Source organism: Melospiza melodia, chromosome 9 (assembly GCF_035770615.1).
Source record: "Melospiza melodia melodia isolate bMelMel2 chromosome 9, bMelMel2.pri, whole genome shotgun sequence".
Taxonomy (NCBI): Eukaryota; Metazoa; Chordata; class Aves; order Passeriformes; family Passerellidae; genus Melospiza; species Melospiza melodia.
The window spans coordinates 11,396,758-11,417,097 of record NC_086202.1 but is presented as its reverse complement, the minus strand read 5'-3'; the positions used below and the strand labels follow the sequence as shown (position 1 = coordinate 11,417,097).

General features: G+C 40.1%; 1 protein-coding gene across 1 annotated transcript in view; it reads left to right on the top strand.

The window, feature by feature from the left end:
• Positions 1-20,340, top strand: part of LOC134421857 (VPS10 domain-containing receptor SorCS3-like) — a 267,518-nt gene that overhangs the window by 164,828 nt on the left and 82,350 nt on the right. Inside the window, exon 5 of the mRNA XM_063163236.1 lies at positions 2,409-2,482. Coding sequence (XP_063019306.1) covers positions 2,409-2,482 — 74 coding nt within the window. The remainder of the gene's footprint in view (positions 1-2,408; positions 2,483-20,340) is intronic.

Sequence of the window (20,340 nt, the reverse complement as noted above, 5' to 3'; positions counted from 1 at the left end):
CTGCAGAAGAAAAGGAAATGCCAGGGGCAAAAGATAAAAGGGAATCGAAGGAAATGTCTGTATGTAGTTAATCCTTTCCTCTCATGGTGAAAATGGTTAATCCATTGCAGAATACAATCAGGGTGCTAGACCCACTTGGACTCGCTTGTGAGCATGATTTAACTGGGACTAAGTTGCCTGAAGCCTGGCTGACTTGCACCTGTAATGGAAACATGCAAAGGATAACCAAGGTGTTTGACACAACTGATGCAACTCAGTCCGTGCTGAGCTCCTTGTGTGTGTAAATCATGTCCAGTGACTCAAGGAATATTCCTGGCAGGAACTGTGCTGAAGTCTGGGCAGAGTCGTAGCACTGTAGAATTTTGACTTTGGAGTGTGGATTCTCAGTTATTGTTTGTAAAAACCTGTGTGTTCTGAGAATTAGTTATCTTAATATTGATGCTGACTTCATAAGCCTAATCTTGAATTTGGGCAAGGAATTTTCTTTTCCTGGCTCCTTTAATTAAAAAAGACAAGTGATGCTTTGTTGCTTTATTTTAATTCTACACAGAATTCCTTTTGGAGCACAGGACTCTATCATATTTTTTTAGACAATCACCTGAAAAGCAGAGGAAATCTGGCTGTTGTGGACTTGTAATGCAGTATGTTACCCTATCTAGAGACAGTGCTAAAGAAATATGGCCAAATTAGAATATTCAGATAATATTTGATCTCCTGAAAAACATGGGGTAGAAAATCTTTCTTAATATTTCTTACAAGCTTAGTGGTGTTGGCTGAAGTTTACATAAGTGGAGCCCTTTTTGACGTGAAGATTGAAGGACGCCTGTTTCCATATCTTTCCTCCATATGTATTTTACTGGCAGCTTGAGCTGTTCCTGGCCAGACTGGCATTCTTGTTGGCAAAAATGCAAAGGCCTGATTCTTTTGTCTGTACACATATCAGTTGCATTAGGTACTTGATGGAGTCTGAATTTCAGTTTCTGACTTTCTTTTGCTGACTATACAGTGATTTGGTTGTGTAGTTGAGTACAAACATAGCAAGAATTAATTAACTGCCTCAGGCTTTGGACACTGCTCAAACAGCCCTTTCCAATCATCTTTCTGAATTGATCTATGGTCCAGCTCTGATTTGGCTGCTGCCTGTTCACGAAATGTTAATATTCAGTGTGAGCACATGTAGTTTATTTTCCCAGTGACTCTTAGCCATCCATCACAGCGGTGCCACAGGACATATCACTAGGTTGTGAACCCTTCCAATCTGAACGTGGACCTGCCTCCAATTTGCAAATTCCGTTACTCAAATCAAATGCAATGCAGAATCTTGTGCTCAAATGATATCATTTTCCCATTAGGGACTTAAATTTGGCTATTAAAAACATTGAAGTTTTTTCAGTTCCCTTATCTACCTCCTTAGCTGGCAATCAACCCTTGTTTTGTTAAGCCAGAATATATGTCAGATGAAATTTATTTGAAATCCTGATCAAAATGCTGCTTGATATTTAGTTCTCTGTGATCTAGTGGTAAAGCATAGTAGTTATTTCTCAAAGCATATTTTTTCTCTGAAGAACCAAATTTGCTCATAGTTGGAGAAAAGGACCTTACATATGTTTTGATTGTGAGAGGATGCATTGTGGGTAAGAAAATAATTACAGGGGGAATGGTGTTTGTGGTATTAATCAGAATATATATGAAGCAACATATGTCTGAAACTCAGTGTGGAGTTGCATGGAAATTTGGTTACATTACAGCTGTGTCATTTCTTAACCAGAAAGACTCAAAAAAACCATGATATTGAAAATTTGGCTTCCAAGAAGAGTCATGTCACTATCTTTGGTGTTTAACTAATGAGCAGGTTGATTTCTAACTTATCTAAAAATTTAGACCTCGTTCTCAATATTAGAAAATATTATTTAGGAGCAATTTACTTTTCAATACAGAAGAGATCCGATTCATTCCACAAAAACAAGTAATGGCATGACCTTGAGGATAGAGTCACTACCTCATCAGAGTCATGTTGACTAATCTGATTTGACTCTCATTCTATTTGATACTAGGAACTCACATGTCACCTGCTTCCTATTAGGCAAAAAAAGCCAGGAGAAGAGCCAGCTTTGTTATATGGCAGTCAAAGTGAATGTGTTGACAGCTGAAATTTGGAAGGACAAAGTTGTTTGACAAGGTTTGGGAAGAGACAACCTGCTTTTGATTCTCTGAAGCCCAATGTGGTTTAAGAGTAAAGGGAAGACATTAGCCTCCCCTGGCAGTGAGGGTGATCAATAGTTGTGTATAATTATTGGAAACAATCCATTCATGTTCTTTAATCTGAGCTGATTTTAATACTTTATCCAGCAACAGTCTTCCTTCTTTTTCCTCAAAGTTTATACTTTCTCTCTCTCTCTGTCTTCCAGCTGTACAGCTCCATGGACTTTGGAAGAAAATGGCAGCTCATGCACGAGCGGGTCACTCCAAACAGGTTTTACTGGTGAGTTAGGGCCACTGGCTTGGCTTGCTTTGGGTGGGGCATGGAGGGGAGAAGGGCATCTAACTTGAAGGGATTGGTTATTTTATCTGAATAAATTCAGTCCATAGAACATACCTTGCAGTGCCATAGTCTCCGTATTTGCACCTCTTGTCTGATAAAATGTGGTGTCTTTTAAAGAGAAGTACAAGTCTTTTGATAATTGCAGAACTCTTACTTCTTCGTTGTTCACCTGCCTAGAGTAACACAGAGGAGCTGTCCAGTGCCTCAGTGACAAACCTGTGACCATTAAACTTCCTAGTTTTCAGTCTTTCAAAGAGTTACTTTAGCCTAGACACAGTCTTTGTGCAGAGCCAGCCACTCTGACCAGTCTCCTTATGCAATCTTGGTGAGAAGGGATGATTCACTCTGCTTTAAATCACTCTCTGAGAAGCCAGTTTTATTATAGTGACTAGTGAAAGCCCAAGATCTGCAGTTTGCTAAAAATCTGCTTTGTGACTCAATTCCTTCTCAATTCCCAAGTGTCAACCTCTCAAATTGGAAGACTGTCTTGAAATCAGATGATGAAACAAATTTAGTTCCTATCTCCAGGCTCAGCCATCTCTGATGCATCTTTTCCAAACTTCTCTTCACCATGTGAAGGCTCAAGAATTGACTTTTAGAGAGAAAAGGAAAAGTGTTGTTCTTCTGTAGTTGAATTTAGGATTTGGGGCTTGAATCAGATTCTTAATGCTGTACTTACTGTATGCCAGATGATGGGGTGTGTGTGAATATGTAGAAGTGCTGATTTATGGAATCTGTGCATAGCTAAAAAAAGTATCTGGTCCTTAAGATCCAAAATGATTGTAATATTAAGGAACCAGAGGGTCACATTTTGGATGGTTAAAAATAAAAAGGACTTGGAAAACTTAAAAATGTACTCCCAATTACAAAGCATGATACATGTTTATGTCTGTATCTATATATCTTAGAGTCAAATTTTCATAGAAATTTTTGCACCTCATGGAAAGCCTCTGGAATCCAGGCACAAAATATCTATAGATTGTATTTTCAGTATTTCCACACCTTGAAGTGGAGGTAGAGTCCTCATTTCAAATTATCTACATTCTTCTGGAAATCTCTCTAAACATCTTTAGACTCCAACATTTAAAACATTCACTTTTGGCATCAGGTCTAGAGATTTCCCTTAGTGTCCATGAGGAATCTGGACCATTTGAGAAGGTTTTAAACACTGAGGAAAGGAAGTTTTAAGGTTCCTAAGTCACACAGACCTGCAAAATATATCAAAGGTCTAGAACCTTGTCTGTCCATGTTAGAGACAAACTGACAGACTGGCTTAATTCTTCAAATACAGAGTTTCTCAAGGGGACCTGTGTTTTCTGTCCAATCAGCTAAACAGCTGTGAATATCCCCTGTCCATCTGTCTTTGGAGGTCCTGCCTATGTTTGCTGAGCAGACACGAGGATCACCATCCTGAGCAGGGGACAGAGGACAACTCCATAATGTAGGAAAGGAAGTTGTTTTTCTCTCCTTGTTCTGGTGGCAGGTGGATGATTGACCTAACTATCAAAAATCCTTTCATCTCACTATTCATGCTGGCTGCTCTGACAAAGGCAAGTGTGGATCCCCTCCAGGTGTATCCCTCTGTAGAGCTGAGAATAGCTGGTCCTTGGAATAATTGTAACCTATCCTTCAAATAGCACAAATAAGCTTAGGGGAGAGGCATTCTTAGAGGATAAGGTGCAAGGGCTAAGCTGACTTGGGAAGAAAAGCAGAACCTCTTTTTAAAGGACAGGTTGTGATGTTGTGCCTTAATTTCTGCTTCCATATAATAATGGTAAATGGAAATTTCTTGTTTGTCCATTTGACACCCAAATCTGTATTGTTTTCCACAGTCTACCTCATTTTTCATTGTCTTCTGCTGCATGGTTTGAACACTGTTTTTCAGCAGTGCATTATGTAATGTGTGTGCTTCAGGTGCCTTTTTCTCTTAGGAAATGTACAAGTCTTCTATAGTTAAAACTCATAAGACATAGACTTAGAAGTCTTTATTCCACTCAGAAACAGCAGAGTCCCACAGAGAATAAGCTTCCCAAGAGAGTGAATTAGGTTTTTCCCAGAGTGGGAGGGATTTGAAACAATCCATAGTGCAGGTATAAGAGGTATTGAAATTGTGGAACATAATAACTCCCCTTAGCTGATTTATTCATCTTTTTCCTTTCTTTCCCTTTAAAGCTTAAACTGTGATGTCTTCCAAGTTCTGGCTTGTAAGATCTTTACAGAAAAAAAATGCAAAAAACATTTTAGCCTCTGAAATTTGTTGATTTCTTTTTAGTGCGCTACAAAAGAGAGAGAAAAGTGAGTATAGCTGTAAGTTTCAGAGGGATGTAAGCCACTATGTTAAGCTCAGAGAATCATAAAATAGTACAAGTTGGAAAGGACCCTAAAAACCATCTAATTCCAACTTCCCTGCCAGGGCCAAGGGCACCTTCCAGTAGACCATTTTGCTCAAAGCTCCATCCAGCCTGGCCTTGAGCACTGCCAGAAATGGGACATCTGTGACTCCTCTGGGCAACCTGTTCTAATGCCTCATCAGCTTCACAATAAAGAAGTTATTCCCATTATCTATTCTAAAACTACCATCTTTAAATTGAAAGCCACTACTCTTGTCCTATTACTACATGTTCTTGTAAAACATGTTCTTTTCTCTTTAGCTACTGAGAGGTGCTATAAGTTCTTCTGGAGCCATGAGGTTCACACAGACCCACCTCTCAAGTCTGTCAGTCACTCTCTGGATGCCCTCCCTTCCCTCTGGTGTGTCAACTGCAGCTCTCAGCTTGCCTGTGGCAAGGTTGCCTTTCCATGTCACCAGCCTATCACTGTCCCTGCCATCAGTTTATCAAACACTACATTATTGAACCTCTGAATTAAAACTTCTATGAAAGTTCAAATAGTAATGATAGGGAGATGCCTATGAGATAAGCTGCTCTTTTGTGCTGGTCTGCATTGTTCAGTAGCAGAGGCTCAGGTAAGCATCCTTCATGAAATGGGATGGTTTCCATCTGATTGGAATGCAGCTGGCTTTATCTGGGGCAGGTTTTGCTGAATGTGTTTGCCTTCAAAACCTGACTTTCATCTCTCAGACTGCTTTGAATGGGCTTGTGAAAACTATAAACTTCACCCAGTTCATGTGATCAGTCAACCTGACAAGAAGAGGTCTTATTTTTCTCTCTGAGATCTTTCTGAATAATTATACCTTCTCTGAGAAGACCTCACACATAGAGACCTTAAGACCACGAGAGAACCATGATTGCTTCAGAGCTTGTGAGACTGGGATGTGAATTTTCCCTCAGCAGAGTAAGCACAACGTCTCTGTTAGTCACAGACACACAAGTCACTCTGTGCATTTTTTGGTGTAGCTCTAGCAAGCAGCATCTGTGATGGCTCTCTGATCAAAACCAAAGCCCTACGCTCCAATCCCAACTTGTGGCATTCTATCCTGGCTCTTGCATTCATCTTCTTCCCTTAGTCATAGCTGTTGGTGCTACTCACTGGTTTGTAGTTTTGTGTTCTCATTCATTATGGATGCCACATGTCCAACTGTTCATGGGACATCTCTCATGGGTTCCTGAGCCTGCTCAAAGTTTGTACATGAGCTGAGATTCACCCATGGGCCACTCACAGCTATAAAAAAACCTAGGATTTGAGTTCTCTACTTTGGTAGTAGTGATTCATTTGTTAACTACACCCACTGATGACAGTGGCAGAGCTTGAACAGAATGTGTTACTTGATGTGTGTACAGGCATCCAGATTTGGCTCCCACGTGCCTTGGCCTCAGATTTTAATAACTTAGGATCCTGTAAGACTGGAAATAGCAAGTTTACGCTAATGTGATGCAGAAATTCCAAGATCAATCAAGATAACTGAAACCAGCATGGGTGCAAAGTTTGTTAAAATCCTACTCAATGTTCTTTTCTTTCAGAACACATTTCTGCAGCTCCCTCTGGGCCCTGTTCATTTTATATCACTATAACTTAGACACCTGTGCTGCCATGTGGAGGATATGAAAAAATAAAGCCCGTATTTTGTACCGTGGAAATGCTGGGGAAGCTTCCTCGCCTGTATAACACATTCTCTGTTCTGCTGACTAAATACTGTTGCTCTCCTGGTAAAGATTTGTAGGACTTGAGTTGTCCTTAAGTATTTTTTTCACTACCTCTGCCTTTTCCTGTGGCAGCACAATGGGACCAAGCATGTGGGCAGGATGGTTTGGTTACTGGAGCATTCACCAAGCACTTTGCTGGATCACAGCTTTTCCCTGTCACCTTGGATGACTCCAACTGACTCTGCCTTGTTACCCTGTAGGTGAGACTGGGATAGGAGAGCACCTTGATGATTCTAGTGGGTCAAGTACTCAAATAGAGTAATATGAAGTGGTACAGCACTAGATTAAGAGCACCAGAGGGTACAAGAGAATGAAAAGATGCTTTAGTGGCATATGAAATCCTTTTATCATCTTATGGCTTAATTCTTTCAAATACAGAGTTTTTCAAGGGGTTGTGTGTTTTCTGCCCAATCAGCCAAACAGCTGTGAATATCCTCTGTCCACCTGTCTTTGGAGGCCCTGCTGTGTTTGCTGGGCAGACATGAGGATCACCATCCTGAGCAGAGGACAGCACTATATTCCTTTGGACATCAACACTCTTTCTTAGTGTTTCCCCAGGCTTTTCTTTTTTGGAGAACACATTCCTGTTTCCTGCCTTACGTCATCACTGAGGAATATGAAGTGGTGAATGTGGAATCATTTTCCTTGGTGTGGTTTTGTGATTTTTTGGGGGGGTTCTTTTGGTGTTTTTTTTTTTTTGTTTTTTTTTTTGTTTTTTGCCTGTTATAGCTAGACATTTCCCTTCTCTCATTTATTTTTTTACTTGTGCTCTCTGGGACTGTGGGTGATTCTCTCAAAGCCTGGGAGCAGAAAAGTGGGGAATACCCATTTTCATGGAAGAGAGAGAGAAATCTGTGCAGAATTTCTGATGCCTCTGGTACTTCTGATACTTGGAGCCCTGAAGTCAGTGTGCAGCGAGAGTCTAGTCAGTAAAAGCCACTGAAATATACAGTATTGATGAAGGTTGGACAGATAAGACCAACAAGGCAGGAAAGGAGAGAGGAGGAAAATAGGACATGCACTAGCATGGCTTCAAGGAGCAGCATTTTTATTTGCAAGTTGAAAAAGTAGTTGTATCAAGCACTTCTCAAATATATTACTGATTCCCTTAACAAATCTCCCCAGAATTTTATTTTTTTCCCCTTCTTTTCCATGATAATCAACCAGATTTGTGTTTTATTTTGGAATGGGTCTTTTTTGCATCTATGAATGCCAGCCACACTCACTTTGATCTCTGAGAGTTAAAAATTGTGACAAGGGAACACTTTCAGTGAAAGAAGGAAAGAGGCTGTGTGTCCACTAACTTAGGCTTTGCTTTGGAGTTAAAGGTTTTCTGTCACAGTTGTTTGAGGAATGAGACAACAAGTTTTGTCATATAAGGGCAAGGTTTTCAGTCTTTTTTGTCATTTTGGGTAAGAAAAGGTGATAAAATGTATCAGCCAGTGTATTTGTTTTTAGTTGCAGCCTGAATTTCAGGATGACTTTAGTGAAGGCTGGTTTGGATATCTGAGACTAGTGTGGCAGAAGTTAAGGGGTTTGCCTCAGTTTTTCTAAAGGTTATTGTCTGGGTTTGTATCTACCATCACACAGATGTTTGTATCTGTTTTTATTTCTTCATTGTGACAGCACTGCTATTTCCCAATTCCAGTGCCAGTTTTGGTCCATGCAGACTGTTTCAGCAGCGGTTCCAGTAGTGACCTTTGGATACAGCTGACATTACGTTTACTTGCCTAGTTTGTCAGCAAAGAGATGGTTAGTCAAATATGTGCCTGCCTCTCCTGTAAATCCCACTAATCATTAACTGCCAGATGGTGTCATTGCACAGTGCTGGGGAAACATCGCCTGGTTTTTTACAGCCAAGTTTAGTGTTAGGAAAACATAGTCTTGTAAATGTCAAATTGGCTCTTAAATAATCCTGCGTTAGAGTTTTTCAGGATTAAAACCATACCATACATGGAGCTATGGATAAAGGAATGACTCCAGTTTGGCCACCTACGAGCATCACCAAGGCATGTACTCAGTGCCTATTACTGGAGCCTCCCTTGGGCTAGTGACTCATTTGGCTCTGGAAAGGGACTTGCTTCCCATGCCCCGTGGGCAAAAACACCCAGGGAAGGTTTTTCTCCTGGAGAGTAAAGCTAACATAAATCTGGAATGTGTTACTCAAGCCACCATGACAATGAATTGTACTAAGCTGAGGACAACTCTAGCCTCAAGCTCTGTAATAAGAGTTTAGGAGAGATGAGAATTTCTCATAAATTCTTGGCATATATTGGAAGATTTCCTTGCAAGGTCACTTTAGTTAATTAAAGACCACAACACCATGGTGATAATAAACCTAATTTTGTTTTCCTTTTCAGTAAAAAATGGGCAAAGTGAAACTCTGAGACTAGGTATTTTATTTCATTTTGTGTGCCTACAGTTAATGCCATAAGCACTATAGGTATTTAGTGGTTCCAAATGTTAGGTTGTGGGTGACTAACTTGTGATTACACAGTAACTCAGTGACAGAGATATAAATGGAACCTGGATATAGAGGTGGATACTTTTCATTGGCTGAAATAGTGTTTGTTTTTGTTGAAAAAGTTCCAAGTCAATAAAGGTATTTTGGAATTCATGGCAACATTATCAAAAAATTTCTCTCAGAAGTCAAAGGAAGGAATATTGTGAAATATTTGACAATTTTTGGATGGTCTTTTTAAGTAATCTTAAAATTTGACTAAAACTTCATTTTGCAATATATGATTTTAAAATTAAAGCAGGGAAAGAATGCAGTCTGAAACAAAGTGTGTGATAATTTTTCCTAATTATAACCCTATCCTGATTTTGAACTATAGATTGGTAAGTGCTCTTCCAGGGACATTGTGATAGACTTTCTGGGTATCTACGAGAATAAAACCCTAAATGACCCTAAGAACAGGAAAATCCTTCACTTTCTATCTCTGGGAAATGCTGCAGGACTGTTTTATAGGGACTACGCAGACCCCATGAGTTCCATTAGTGCCTCTGGTCAGTGTAATGTTCAGACTAGTGTTCCCCTTTCTGAGCTCAGTCCATATTCCTTTTTGAACAAATTGGTGAGAGATCGACAGAAATAGTTGGATGTAGAAAAGCATCTTTGTAGAAGGTGAAAAATACCCATAGTACAATACTGGAGAAATATTACAGACTATTTTCTAGTTTACCTGGGACTAACACCAAAGATATTTGGAGGTTTGGAGTATGTTTATGCTGATGACTTTATCTCACAAAGGAAATTTGTTGCAACTAATCTCTTGTACTATGAATGTAAGCTCTAAGTTGTAACTGATGGATGCTTTAGTATTGTGTGGTGCCCCTCTCCTTACTGCCTGCTTTCCTAGGAAAATAAGCGTTTGACATTTTTATGAAGTCCTGTGGATGTCATGCTAATCAGGCTGCCTAGGCTTTCCTCTTTTAATGAGGAAAAAAAAAAGAAAAAATACTAAAAGCATTCTGACTAGAAGGACTGTGTGTGATGGTGTGATTTTGAAGGGAAATAATTTTAAGTACTTTAAATTCTCCTTTAAAACCCATGAACTACATAATAAGTGAACCCTAAGTAAAGAGCTGCATGATAAAATGTCACATTATGTATACACCTCTGTAATTCTGGCTGCTATCACAGCAAAAACAAGTTCTTTCAATGAAAGGTATATTCTTTGGAAGGGCAATTCTGGAATAGGTTGTCTTTGGAGGATTTCTCTTTCTAACCACCTTCTTTTTTTCTCTGACCTCTTTTTGCTTGAGAAACACAACATGTCTTGCAGAAGGAAGAACTATCCCTCTCCACTAATGTAATGGTGGATGTCTTTGCATAAATACCAGCAAGCTTTTAGAATTTGTGATTTGTTGTGATTTTAGTACAATTGGTGATGTTTGCCACACTTATGTCTTTAATGTTCTGTGGCTGGAAGTTATTTTTTTCCTTAAGGCCTTAAAAAGTAAGGGCTAAAATATTTCTGCTCATTTGGCTTAAATCTGATGCCTACCACTACATGTCACCTGTTGCACTGCAGTTAGTGTTTTCAGCCATCAAAAATCCTTTGGCTTTGGTCTCCCAGCTGCCAGGTTTCTTTATCTCCCAGGAGCCAGTCTTTTCTCTTACCTCTCCCATTGGTGGTTTTGGATAATTTTATAATTATAGTGTAATTTTATAATTATAATTTTACTCTCTTTGAGTGTCTGAGACTGAAGCATACTAGATGAACCACTAGTAAGAAAGACCAGGAATGCTTTAAGGAAGAGTTTGTTGAATATTTCTCCCAGTTTCTATTGATCCCTGGAGTGGGTCCCAGTACTGTGTCTGTCTGAGGAGCACAGGGTGGGAGGATCTGTGTTCTTCTCCTGCAAGAAGGTAACAAAGAAGATCAAAACCCATCAAAACAAATAAGTCCAAAGCCCATCACTGTGTTTCAAAGGCCAGTGTTGGAAGCTGAAAATGCTGTACTGCTGACTCATGTAGTCTGCCTGGCCTGACTTCATCCTGGCTCTCCCGTGAACTCAGACACAAATTAATTCCAGCCTGTCAGGAACAGTCCCAGAGTAATTCTTTGTGACTCTTTGTAGGAAGCATTGATGAAAGCCAGCCCTCTAATTAATATATTGAATAATGCATCCCTCTGAGGCATATGGGGATCTCCCATACTGTCATAGCTTGGCAAAGCTAATCAAAAGCCGGGCTGCCAGGCTGAAAGTAGCATCATATTTTGTGCATTCTGGCTAGCAAGGAATAGTCTCCCACTTTTTAATTTATTTTTTTTTGTGGGGAATTTGTGTTAGGTTCTGACCTTTGTTCCATATCATACTAATCTCTCAATTTCTGGGAAAATGGATGAATTCTCAGTGTGGGAGAGAATCCCACTTGTTTTCAGATGACTGAAACATAAACATTTGGAAATTCTTTTAAAACCACTACTGTTATGAGATGTTTAGGAATTACCTTTTCATATACTCTGATTACAGACATAATTTTCTGGCTATTTCATTCAATGGCAAAAAACCTACAGGCATCAGGAGTGAGCATCTTTTCTGGATCCATCCTCCCTTTGCCCCAGACCTCATCTCCAATGGCCCAGTTGACTTTGAGAAATGCACCTTTACAGCTCTTGTTTCTTTACAGCAGCTGGGGCTGGAAGCATCCTTGCAGTGGAGGAAGATGCAATCTAATAGAGGATTTATCCTCAGTGAGTACATCAGCACTAGCAGGGACCATTTTTACTTGAAACTAGATAGCTCAAAATTCTTCAGAAAGATTTTCTCAAAAAGAATCAGGCAGGACACAGGTGAATTCAAGTTCGTATCCCTGAAGGACCCAGGTAAATTCCAGTTCATTTCCCTGAACTGACTTCAGCTGCTGAAGCTTTGGAAATTTGCCTGGCATTAAGCTGAACAAAACCAGTTGTTTTATTTAACAGAAGTTGAGCCCATGCTGTGCAAAAGGAACAGTCTTATCATGGCAAAACAGACAAGATATTTCTGCATTAATTTAAATGTGAACCATTTGTGTTGCTCAATAACATCCATTAAAGATAAGGAGGTCCGTTTTTATGCTTTCTGCTTGTTGTAAATTAACAAACTCTCTTAAAATGACAATTCATCAGCAGTTATATGAGGCAGAATTCATTCTCTGCAAGAGAAGAAAATGAAACTCCCATCCTTTCATTCCCTGGCATTCCCCTGAGTCTCCTCTGTAGAATGAGATGAGTTTAATTTTGCTATTGTTAAGCACAGTGAACATGAAGCTACATCAGAATGTAAGAGCAGGAAGGAGCATCTTATTAGCTGCATTACAAGTTCTTTTAAATAATGTTGATTCAGTAACTTGTGTCTTGCTGATCATATAGAGAACAAGGATGAAAAGCCAGTGAGTGATGCTGTTTCACTTGCATATTTGTAGTGAGTTAATTGGAATATGACATAGCCGTGGTTGTCGTAGCTCTGTAATTATCTTGCAAGATAATTGTTGTCCATTGGGCAGAAGGCAATAAAAATGAGAGGTAGAAACATTTCCATGTTTAGTGGAATATCTGAAGTTCTGTAGCTGAGTCTGAGAGAGAAACATACTCACCTGTGTCTGCCAGCAAGTACTTCGGAAATAATAAATACCTGTAGACTTCAGAGCTGATTTCAGTAGATCTGTGTTTTCTCACATAGGAGAAAATCCTGCTTTTTATTGAAAAAATAGAGAAAACCAAGCCAAAAACTCTGTCACATTTTTGGCCAAAGGGTACAGACAGATTCTTAGGTTTTGCTCACAGTATTTTTGGTTTTCAGGTTTTGATTGAAAATCTTTGAGTGATGGAGACATGTTCCACTACAATATTGATTTTAGGGGCAATCTGTAGTAGTGACTCCCTAAAGCCATTTCTAGATCTGCAGTAGTTTCTCCAGAATTCTTTTTTTTTTCTTTCTACAAATCATTAGATTTGAACAGTGTGCTGGCACTTTGGAATTCGCCTTGAGGATAGAAACCAGCAGAGTATTACTTTCCATTTGGCCTTGTACTTCTCTTTCCTTTTATTGCTCCTCTGTAACAACAGATCAGGAACCCCGCAAAGAGAAGCTCTTCATCTACCTACAGCTTGACCATGCACCTTTGCATCTTGACATGACTCCCACTGCAGCATCCTGCCCTGAGCATTCTCACTTGACCAGGCAATGCTTTTGGGATGGGGATGCTTTGGGATGCTGCTGTTGTGAAGAGCTGGGAGTGTGTCCAGTGCTCAGCCCCCTGGGTTGTCTCCTTATTGTTTGTTCACCTGTCCACATTAGAGCAAAAGACCCATAAAAGATCTCTGGTTTCTGTGGTCTCTCCTGCTGCACTGTTGCTCTCTCACTGACAGAGACCTGCATGTGACTGTGTCTCGTTCATTCATCTCCATTCTGCCTGTGAGGATGCTTCTGTCTCGGATGCAAACTTGTCTTGTCACGAGACACTGTTGCTTTTACAAATCATAGCCACACAGACTTGCTGTTTCTACAGGCAGAGCCTGTCTTTAGATATCTGTCTGCTGCCAGAATCCCTTTTGTTTCCTGCTTCTTTGTCTTTTCCTCCTGTGGTATTGAGACAAATGAGCATCTCACTCTCAGCAGCTAATTGAGTGTGATTTTTTGGGGGCAAGGAGACACATTGATGCATTTATGCTTGCTGGTCCAGAACAGAGTAGTTCATTCTACTCTCTATTTCTTCTCCTTACCTTTGTTCTTCATTCCTTTCTTTCCCTATTCCTTTTCTGGCTGATGGCTAAAAGTCAAAGAAGGAAATAAGCCATTTGTTCTCTTCAGGTTAGTGTCTGAAATGCAGAGAAACAACTGTCACAAAAGGTTTGTGAAACAAATCTATTTTTTCATATTGTTTTTCCCCAAAATACATTAAATAAACCACAAATTAATTTCCAGAATATTAGATGTTATCCCAGGGTGATTCTTCACAATATCCTGCAACAGGGAATGTAGAGACTCATTCTTCCTTAATTAATACAATGTACAATGCTCATAGGCATGTGGGGCTCATCAGCAAATCCTATACATATTGTCTGTGCCAAGTTTCATACTGGCATCCCCTCTTTGGACAATTTAGGCTTTATTTTTATCCACCAACTGCTGCATTCATTTATTACATGATGCTCTTGCTCTGAAGCTTTTTGGAGGTCTTTTATTGTGCCTAGGCCTCTGGTAATAGGTGAATCACTGAGCCTTAGCATTTCAGGCATGTCATATTTACAGCTGGAAAACATTTGTACAAATGAGGCCAATTAAACACACAGTATCTGATAATCCTTATTTTGGTGTAAAATATTTCTTGAATGGGTCATATTTAAGACACTTCTGCTAGGAAACAAACCTGGAAGAATATTACAAGTCTTACAAACATTTCCTTTGAAGGAGAGGAGTAACTCCAGTGAAATCTTTGGTTACAGGACTGCCAGGCTGAGCTGAGGGGTCTTTGAGCATGTACTTTGCTTTTCTAAAGTGATCCAAAACAGGCCTGATTTATGTTTCATGAAAAAGCACAGCAATAATCTATAGCAATTCCCCATGTACATGACTTTCAAAGGAGGGTAGCCAAGCACTGGGAAAACATTAATTAACTGGGCTTTATAATATAGTAGGCACTAAACTAATTTTAAGCAAATGCAAAAATCCAAAAATATACTCTTATTCTTATTTCAAATATATTTAATGAGAATGTGGTTATATTTGTTGGAATTTATGGTATAGGTTTGGGAAAAAGGCCACATGACTTTAAAGGACTAGGACCTATGACCTGGATGAGAACTAGATACAGCCTTACTTGTGCATAGGTTTTGGTGTTAGCATAAAGGGAAAAGAAAAAATATTAAGCAACAGCAGTTTTGCTGTTGCTAAATATACTTTAAAGGTATTCCCTGTTAATTTCTGTGATAAAAAGAGTACCTTCTTTTATGTACTGAGAAGAGAAAGAAATGATTCTCTGTGCAGCAGAGCCTGCTGCCTTTAATGGATTCTCTGGTGGTGATTGACATGGTTGAGCCAAAATGCCAGTTTTCCCCTCAAGGAAAGGATTGCTTTGGACCTCTTAACTCTTCTTGGTCTGGTTTATGCATAACAGAACTGTGTGTAGCAACTTTGTGGTTCAGTGTGATGCAGGGAGGCACATGCACAGATGCACATATGGAAAGACACCCAGATGCCATAAACACCTTGTTTTTTAGATACTGTGCAGAAAACCTCCTTAAAATTCATCGGGACCATTGTAAAAAGGATTGGCTTTGCTGAAAAGAAATTAGCTGAGAATAAACACTTGGCAATTTTTTTCCCTTATCTTGCAAGCTAAGTCTCACAACAATTACTTCTGCCGATGTCCAGGACTACAGCATCATGGAAATTAGCACTGGAAAAGATGTAGAAAGCTCCAGGGACCTAGCTAAGACAGTTCCTTTCAGTATCTTCCTGCCCAGCTTTTTTCCCAAGCTTCATTTGAAATATGCTGTGCAAGGAGGTTTTGCCCGTAACTCTTCAGAGACCTCATCACATCCTAACACATCCAGCAGCGTCTCCCCCGGCTCAGCCACACAGAATGATGCTGTATTTATGTGTTTAATAAACACATTCTTTGCCCCAACAGCTCAACATTTGTGAAGCTGTTAACTATGGTAGTTTATGGTGGCTGGCCCAGGGTTGTGTGCAGGTTGGGTGTGGGCTGTTAGGTGCCCAAAGTTAATGTCTGCTGGAGGTGATTTCAGACCAACTCATACATGAATCACCTTGTAGCGATTCCACCTGAAGCCAACTGCAGTTATTGATGCCTAGACAAATGTGATGCTGTGTCAGAGAGAGGAGAAGCCTGTTGGAAAGGTATGTGTCATTGGGCAAGGCTTCCATGTGGAAAACTCTGGGTCAGTTGAGTGGGAATTGAACGAATTAGTTCCTGCTTCCATATATGCACATGGGCATGGCTCTTGTGTTGCTTGAGTTAGAAATATGCACTGTTTGCCTGGTACAACACAAAAGTGTTTACTCACTTCTGGAGCAGGATAGAATTAAAATTACGTCAGACTAATTGGCAACATCCACTAATTTAACTGCTGTTTCCTGAAGCAAGAGGAGGAGTTTTTCCTCCTTTACATGTTATTGTACAATAAATGTGCCTTTTTCCTTGATGTTTCTAGCCCTTATTTAGTGCACAACATCCTGCTAGGTAGTATCCATCTGTTTCCTCTGTCTTTTTACATGGACATTGGCAATCGCCTTCAGTCTGACATCTTAAACCTGCAAAAATGAGTTTTCAAGTCAGCATCTTGGGCGTCAAATTTGTTGTAAAAGTTTTGGCTTTGTTTTCAAAGCAAGGGAATTCCACTTTGACTGGTCAGAAACTAGACACACCCCTGGCATAAAGCTCTGTCCAGCCGGTTCCAGATCAAGTTTGAAAGGCAGACTCCTGTAACCTGAATTTTTGCTTTTATCTTGTTGTAAATCCTAAACAAAAATGTTGCTCACATTCAGTGATACTCACTCAAACCTCCTGAACTCTTGGGTCCAGGAGACAGAGGAATAGAGCATCTCTTACTCTCAGTTGATGGTTTAGGGAGCAGGGATCAACAGAGGCAGTTGGAATTGCTCAGCTGTTTTCATTTAAAATGGTAGAGGAGACAAATGTCAATCCTTTTTACCTTTAAATGCCTGGTGGGTAAGGCAAAATGGGTAGAAAAAATGCAAGAATTTTGTATTCCATGGAAAGGCATTAGAGTTGGCAGAAAAAGTGAGCTGGGGTGTGCAGTAGGCAGGTAACCTGAAGAGTCTCTGTTTTTCTTTTTTCCTTTCTTTACATGTATTGTCATTCTTTATTTTGAAGTATATAACACCTTGTAGTTGGAAACTACAAGGAAACACTTCAGGAATAGTTATTGTGTTTTCCTTGCCCTTATTGTCTGGTCTCCCTCCCAGTCAGAGATTAAATATTAGCAGAGTGGCCTAGTAAATGTGCATCCATGCACAGTGCTCAGCATAGAGATAAGGATCTTGCCAGGATCATGTCCATCCTTCAAGAGCACACAATTCTCTTCTGAAAAGAAGGGAGGAAGGATCTTGTGAAAATCAAGAGCTACCATGAAAACAGAAACGAAAATCAGCACCAGAAGATGCAAGAAAACGTAACAATTCTTCCTTTTAATGGAATTCAGAGGTAGTTTGAATTCTTAATTGGAAAATTATCCTGTGCCTGCTGCAATTCTGGCTGCAGGCTCCACATTTTAAAAACTGCTTTTGCAGCAGTTGGGGAAAGTGTCAGCAGGAAAAACTGACCTTTCCTGTCACTACTGCCTGCATGCTCTCAGCATTTTGTCATGCCAGAGGTGATTAATGAATAGGGATGGTGGATGATGTTGATTTAGCTCAGTTCCTCACAGTGAGGGTGCCTTATTTTACTCCCTATGGCCATCACAGCAGCACACACAGGTGCATTTTGTGAACCTTGGTTTAAATTTTGCTGTCTGGAGTTTATACGCACAGGTCTGTGTGACCATGGGTCAGGACCTCAGGCTCCTGAGTGTTAAATTCTCTTGTCTTTATAAGCCTCTGGACAGGATTTTTAGCTAGAGCACCATGAAAGCCTTTCCCAGCCACCACACTCTGTGGGCTACACTTGGATGTGTAAGTCAGGGGATGCTGACATCTCCCCTCAGTGTGCTTTAGTTGCTTAAATAATACTGGGCAGTGCATTCTCCAAATGTTCTTCAGAGTGTAAGAAAATACAAGGCTGTGAAAGTGTCTCTTCTTGTTGCTGCTCCTGTATTGCCACACCTGTGAGGTTGCTGTAGTGAGTTCTCAAAGGTAGAGAATTACAACAGGATAAAGGAATAGATTTAGAGTCTGTGTGTGTGTTGTTGCAGCTGTGCTTCAGGATCTGGCTCTTTCCACTGCTGACATTTTTTGCATTCTTCATGCAAAGCTCCTCCAGACAAATGATGAGAGACCATTTACTAAAAATACCTGAATTCAAGAGTCAGAGCAATGCAAAACAAACCTCTGTTCCTTGCCAGTGGGAAGAGATGTGAGGTGAGGCAAGAAGAATCAGCATTGATTTGGGATCTGTTTTGCAATCAGTCATTGGTGTAAGAAAACAGCTTGGTTTGGGTGAAGGAAGGAAGACCAGTGCATCACTTTCCAGCCTTATCTGCCTGCAGATAGAGCAGCCTGTCTTGCTTTTGTGTTGCAGAACACTTTGTGAGCTTTTCAACTTGTAGTGCACTATTTGGTGAACAGAGGAGTACTAGGAGTGTGCTGTGTGCTAGTCCTTTTTTGTCATCATTGTTATTCTGAAAAGAACCATTAGGCTTGTCAAAACTAATTAAGGGAACAAGTAGATGGCACTGGAAAGGAACTTCAAGCTAGAATGACATGTTTCAGGAGATCCCTCTCATTCCCTGGTGCACACTTGAAAGGCATTATGAGTAGATCCACAGAGCTCATGCATGCAAATGCACAATGGTAATGAGTTATTCTGGATTTTGTTAGGATATACTTAGGTTCTTCTAATTGAAGTCCCTTTTAAAATGAACAGTACTGTAGCAGACTGATGTCTTTTATTACCTGGGCCAGTTTTGCCCCACTGCTGCAGGGGGAGATGCAGTGCCCTCTCCATCTGGAGGGGAGAGACCCAGAGGATGTCAGGGGCCCAGGTGAAGCCATCTGACACTGTCAGATGTGTGTCAGGATCCAGCAAATGGCTCTGATTTGACTCTAGGAGCCTGGTGTCTGGTTTCCGGAAGGATGGATGTCAGGAGAGTGCTTTTAAAGCTGAATTTTAGTAGGAAACCTGTTGGTAAGAGCTGCAGGGCAAGTGCCTAAAGTGTTCTCAACCTTTACCTCAAAGTATTGGAATTACTGCTCTGTTTCATTAAGTTGTGATGAATAGATAAGATGGTGAGCATGTACATCTGTCTCTATTGGCATGTACAAGGGTGATGGTTACTGAATGACTGAAATTGCAGCAGTTAATGCTACTCATTTGAAAAAGGCAGGAAATCTCTGCTATAGACTAGCAAGATTGCTTTCTATATACATTGGGGACTAATACTGCAGCACACTGTAATGTTTTTCACTGACATTTAAAGGGATTTCTGTGTATCCTACTGTCACTTTTAACCATGTCCATATATTGGGAAGCTTTGATCCCAATAATTGTGTGATCATAGGAACTCGGGCTCATTCTGGCATCCGTGCCAATAACAGACAGCCCTTCTTGCTTGTGGGATCACCCTGAAACTGATGGTAGCGATTAAGGAGCAGACTGTTTCTCACTGTGAGAGGAATGATGAAAGCCCTGCCTGTGCTGCTTTGTTTTGTGGTGTTGGTATCTTCTGGCCACAATTCAGAGCGTTGTGAATGGACTTGCTATCGATGTGGTGCTCTCGTTAACAAGCAGTGCCAGATTCAGTTACCTGCACAGTGGGTCATAATGTAGTTATTTTGACATTTGCAGCACTGCCTGATCTGAGCTGAACTCCAGCACATTTATATGTTTGTCATTGCTTCAGTTGCTGTGTTTTTTGTGGGATTCACAAAAATATATCAGAGCATCTGTATTTTTAAAATTATTATTATTATTATTATTTTTACTGGTTTTGCTGTTGATGCCTCAAAGATGAAAATGGCAAAAGAATGTGATAAAAATGTTTTCAGAACATTAGGCAGTTCTGAACATTGGCTGGCTCAGAGGGAATCTATTATTTACCATCTACTGTATCAAATTCAACTCCCACCGAATTAGAAACTGATTTTTGTCATTGTCCCTTTTTAATCTAACCCTTTGGTTAGCTCAGGAGAAGCAGCACCATAAATCACGTGGACATCTATGGATTTTTTTTTCCCCTGCCAGCCATTGCTAGGACTAAATGTTCATCTCTCAGTGATTCTTATCAGCCAGGACACTAATAATAACGTTTCTGTTCTGGGCTTGACTTTCCCTCTTCCAGGAGGAAAAGTATCTTTTTAATGTCCTTTGAAAAATATTTTTAGGGAGTAAATAACAATGCATGGGAGGATTTGACTTGAGGTGCTTGAGTTCCAGCTAGTGAGATTAAAGAAACTCCTTGTGCCTCTTTTCATAATTGTCAAGGACCATGGATGGCATGGGATCATGGTGTGAATAATGAATACTTTCTCACCTTTTTAAAATCAGAAATTCACCATATG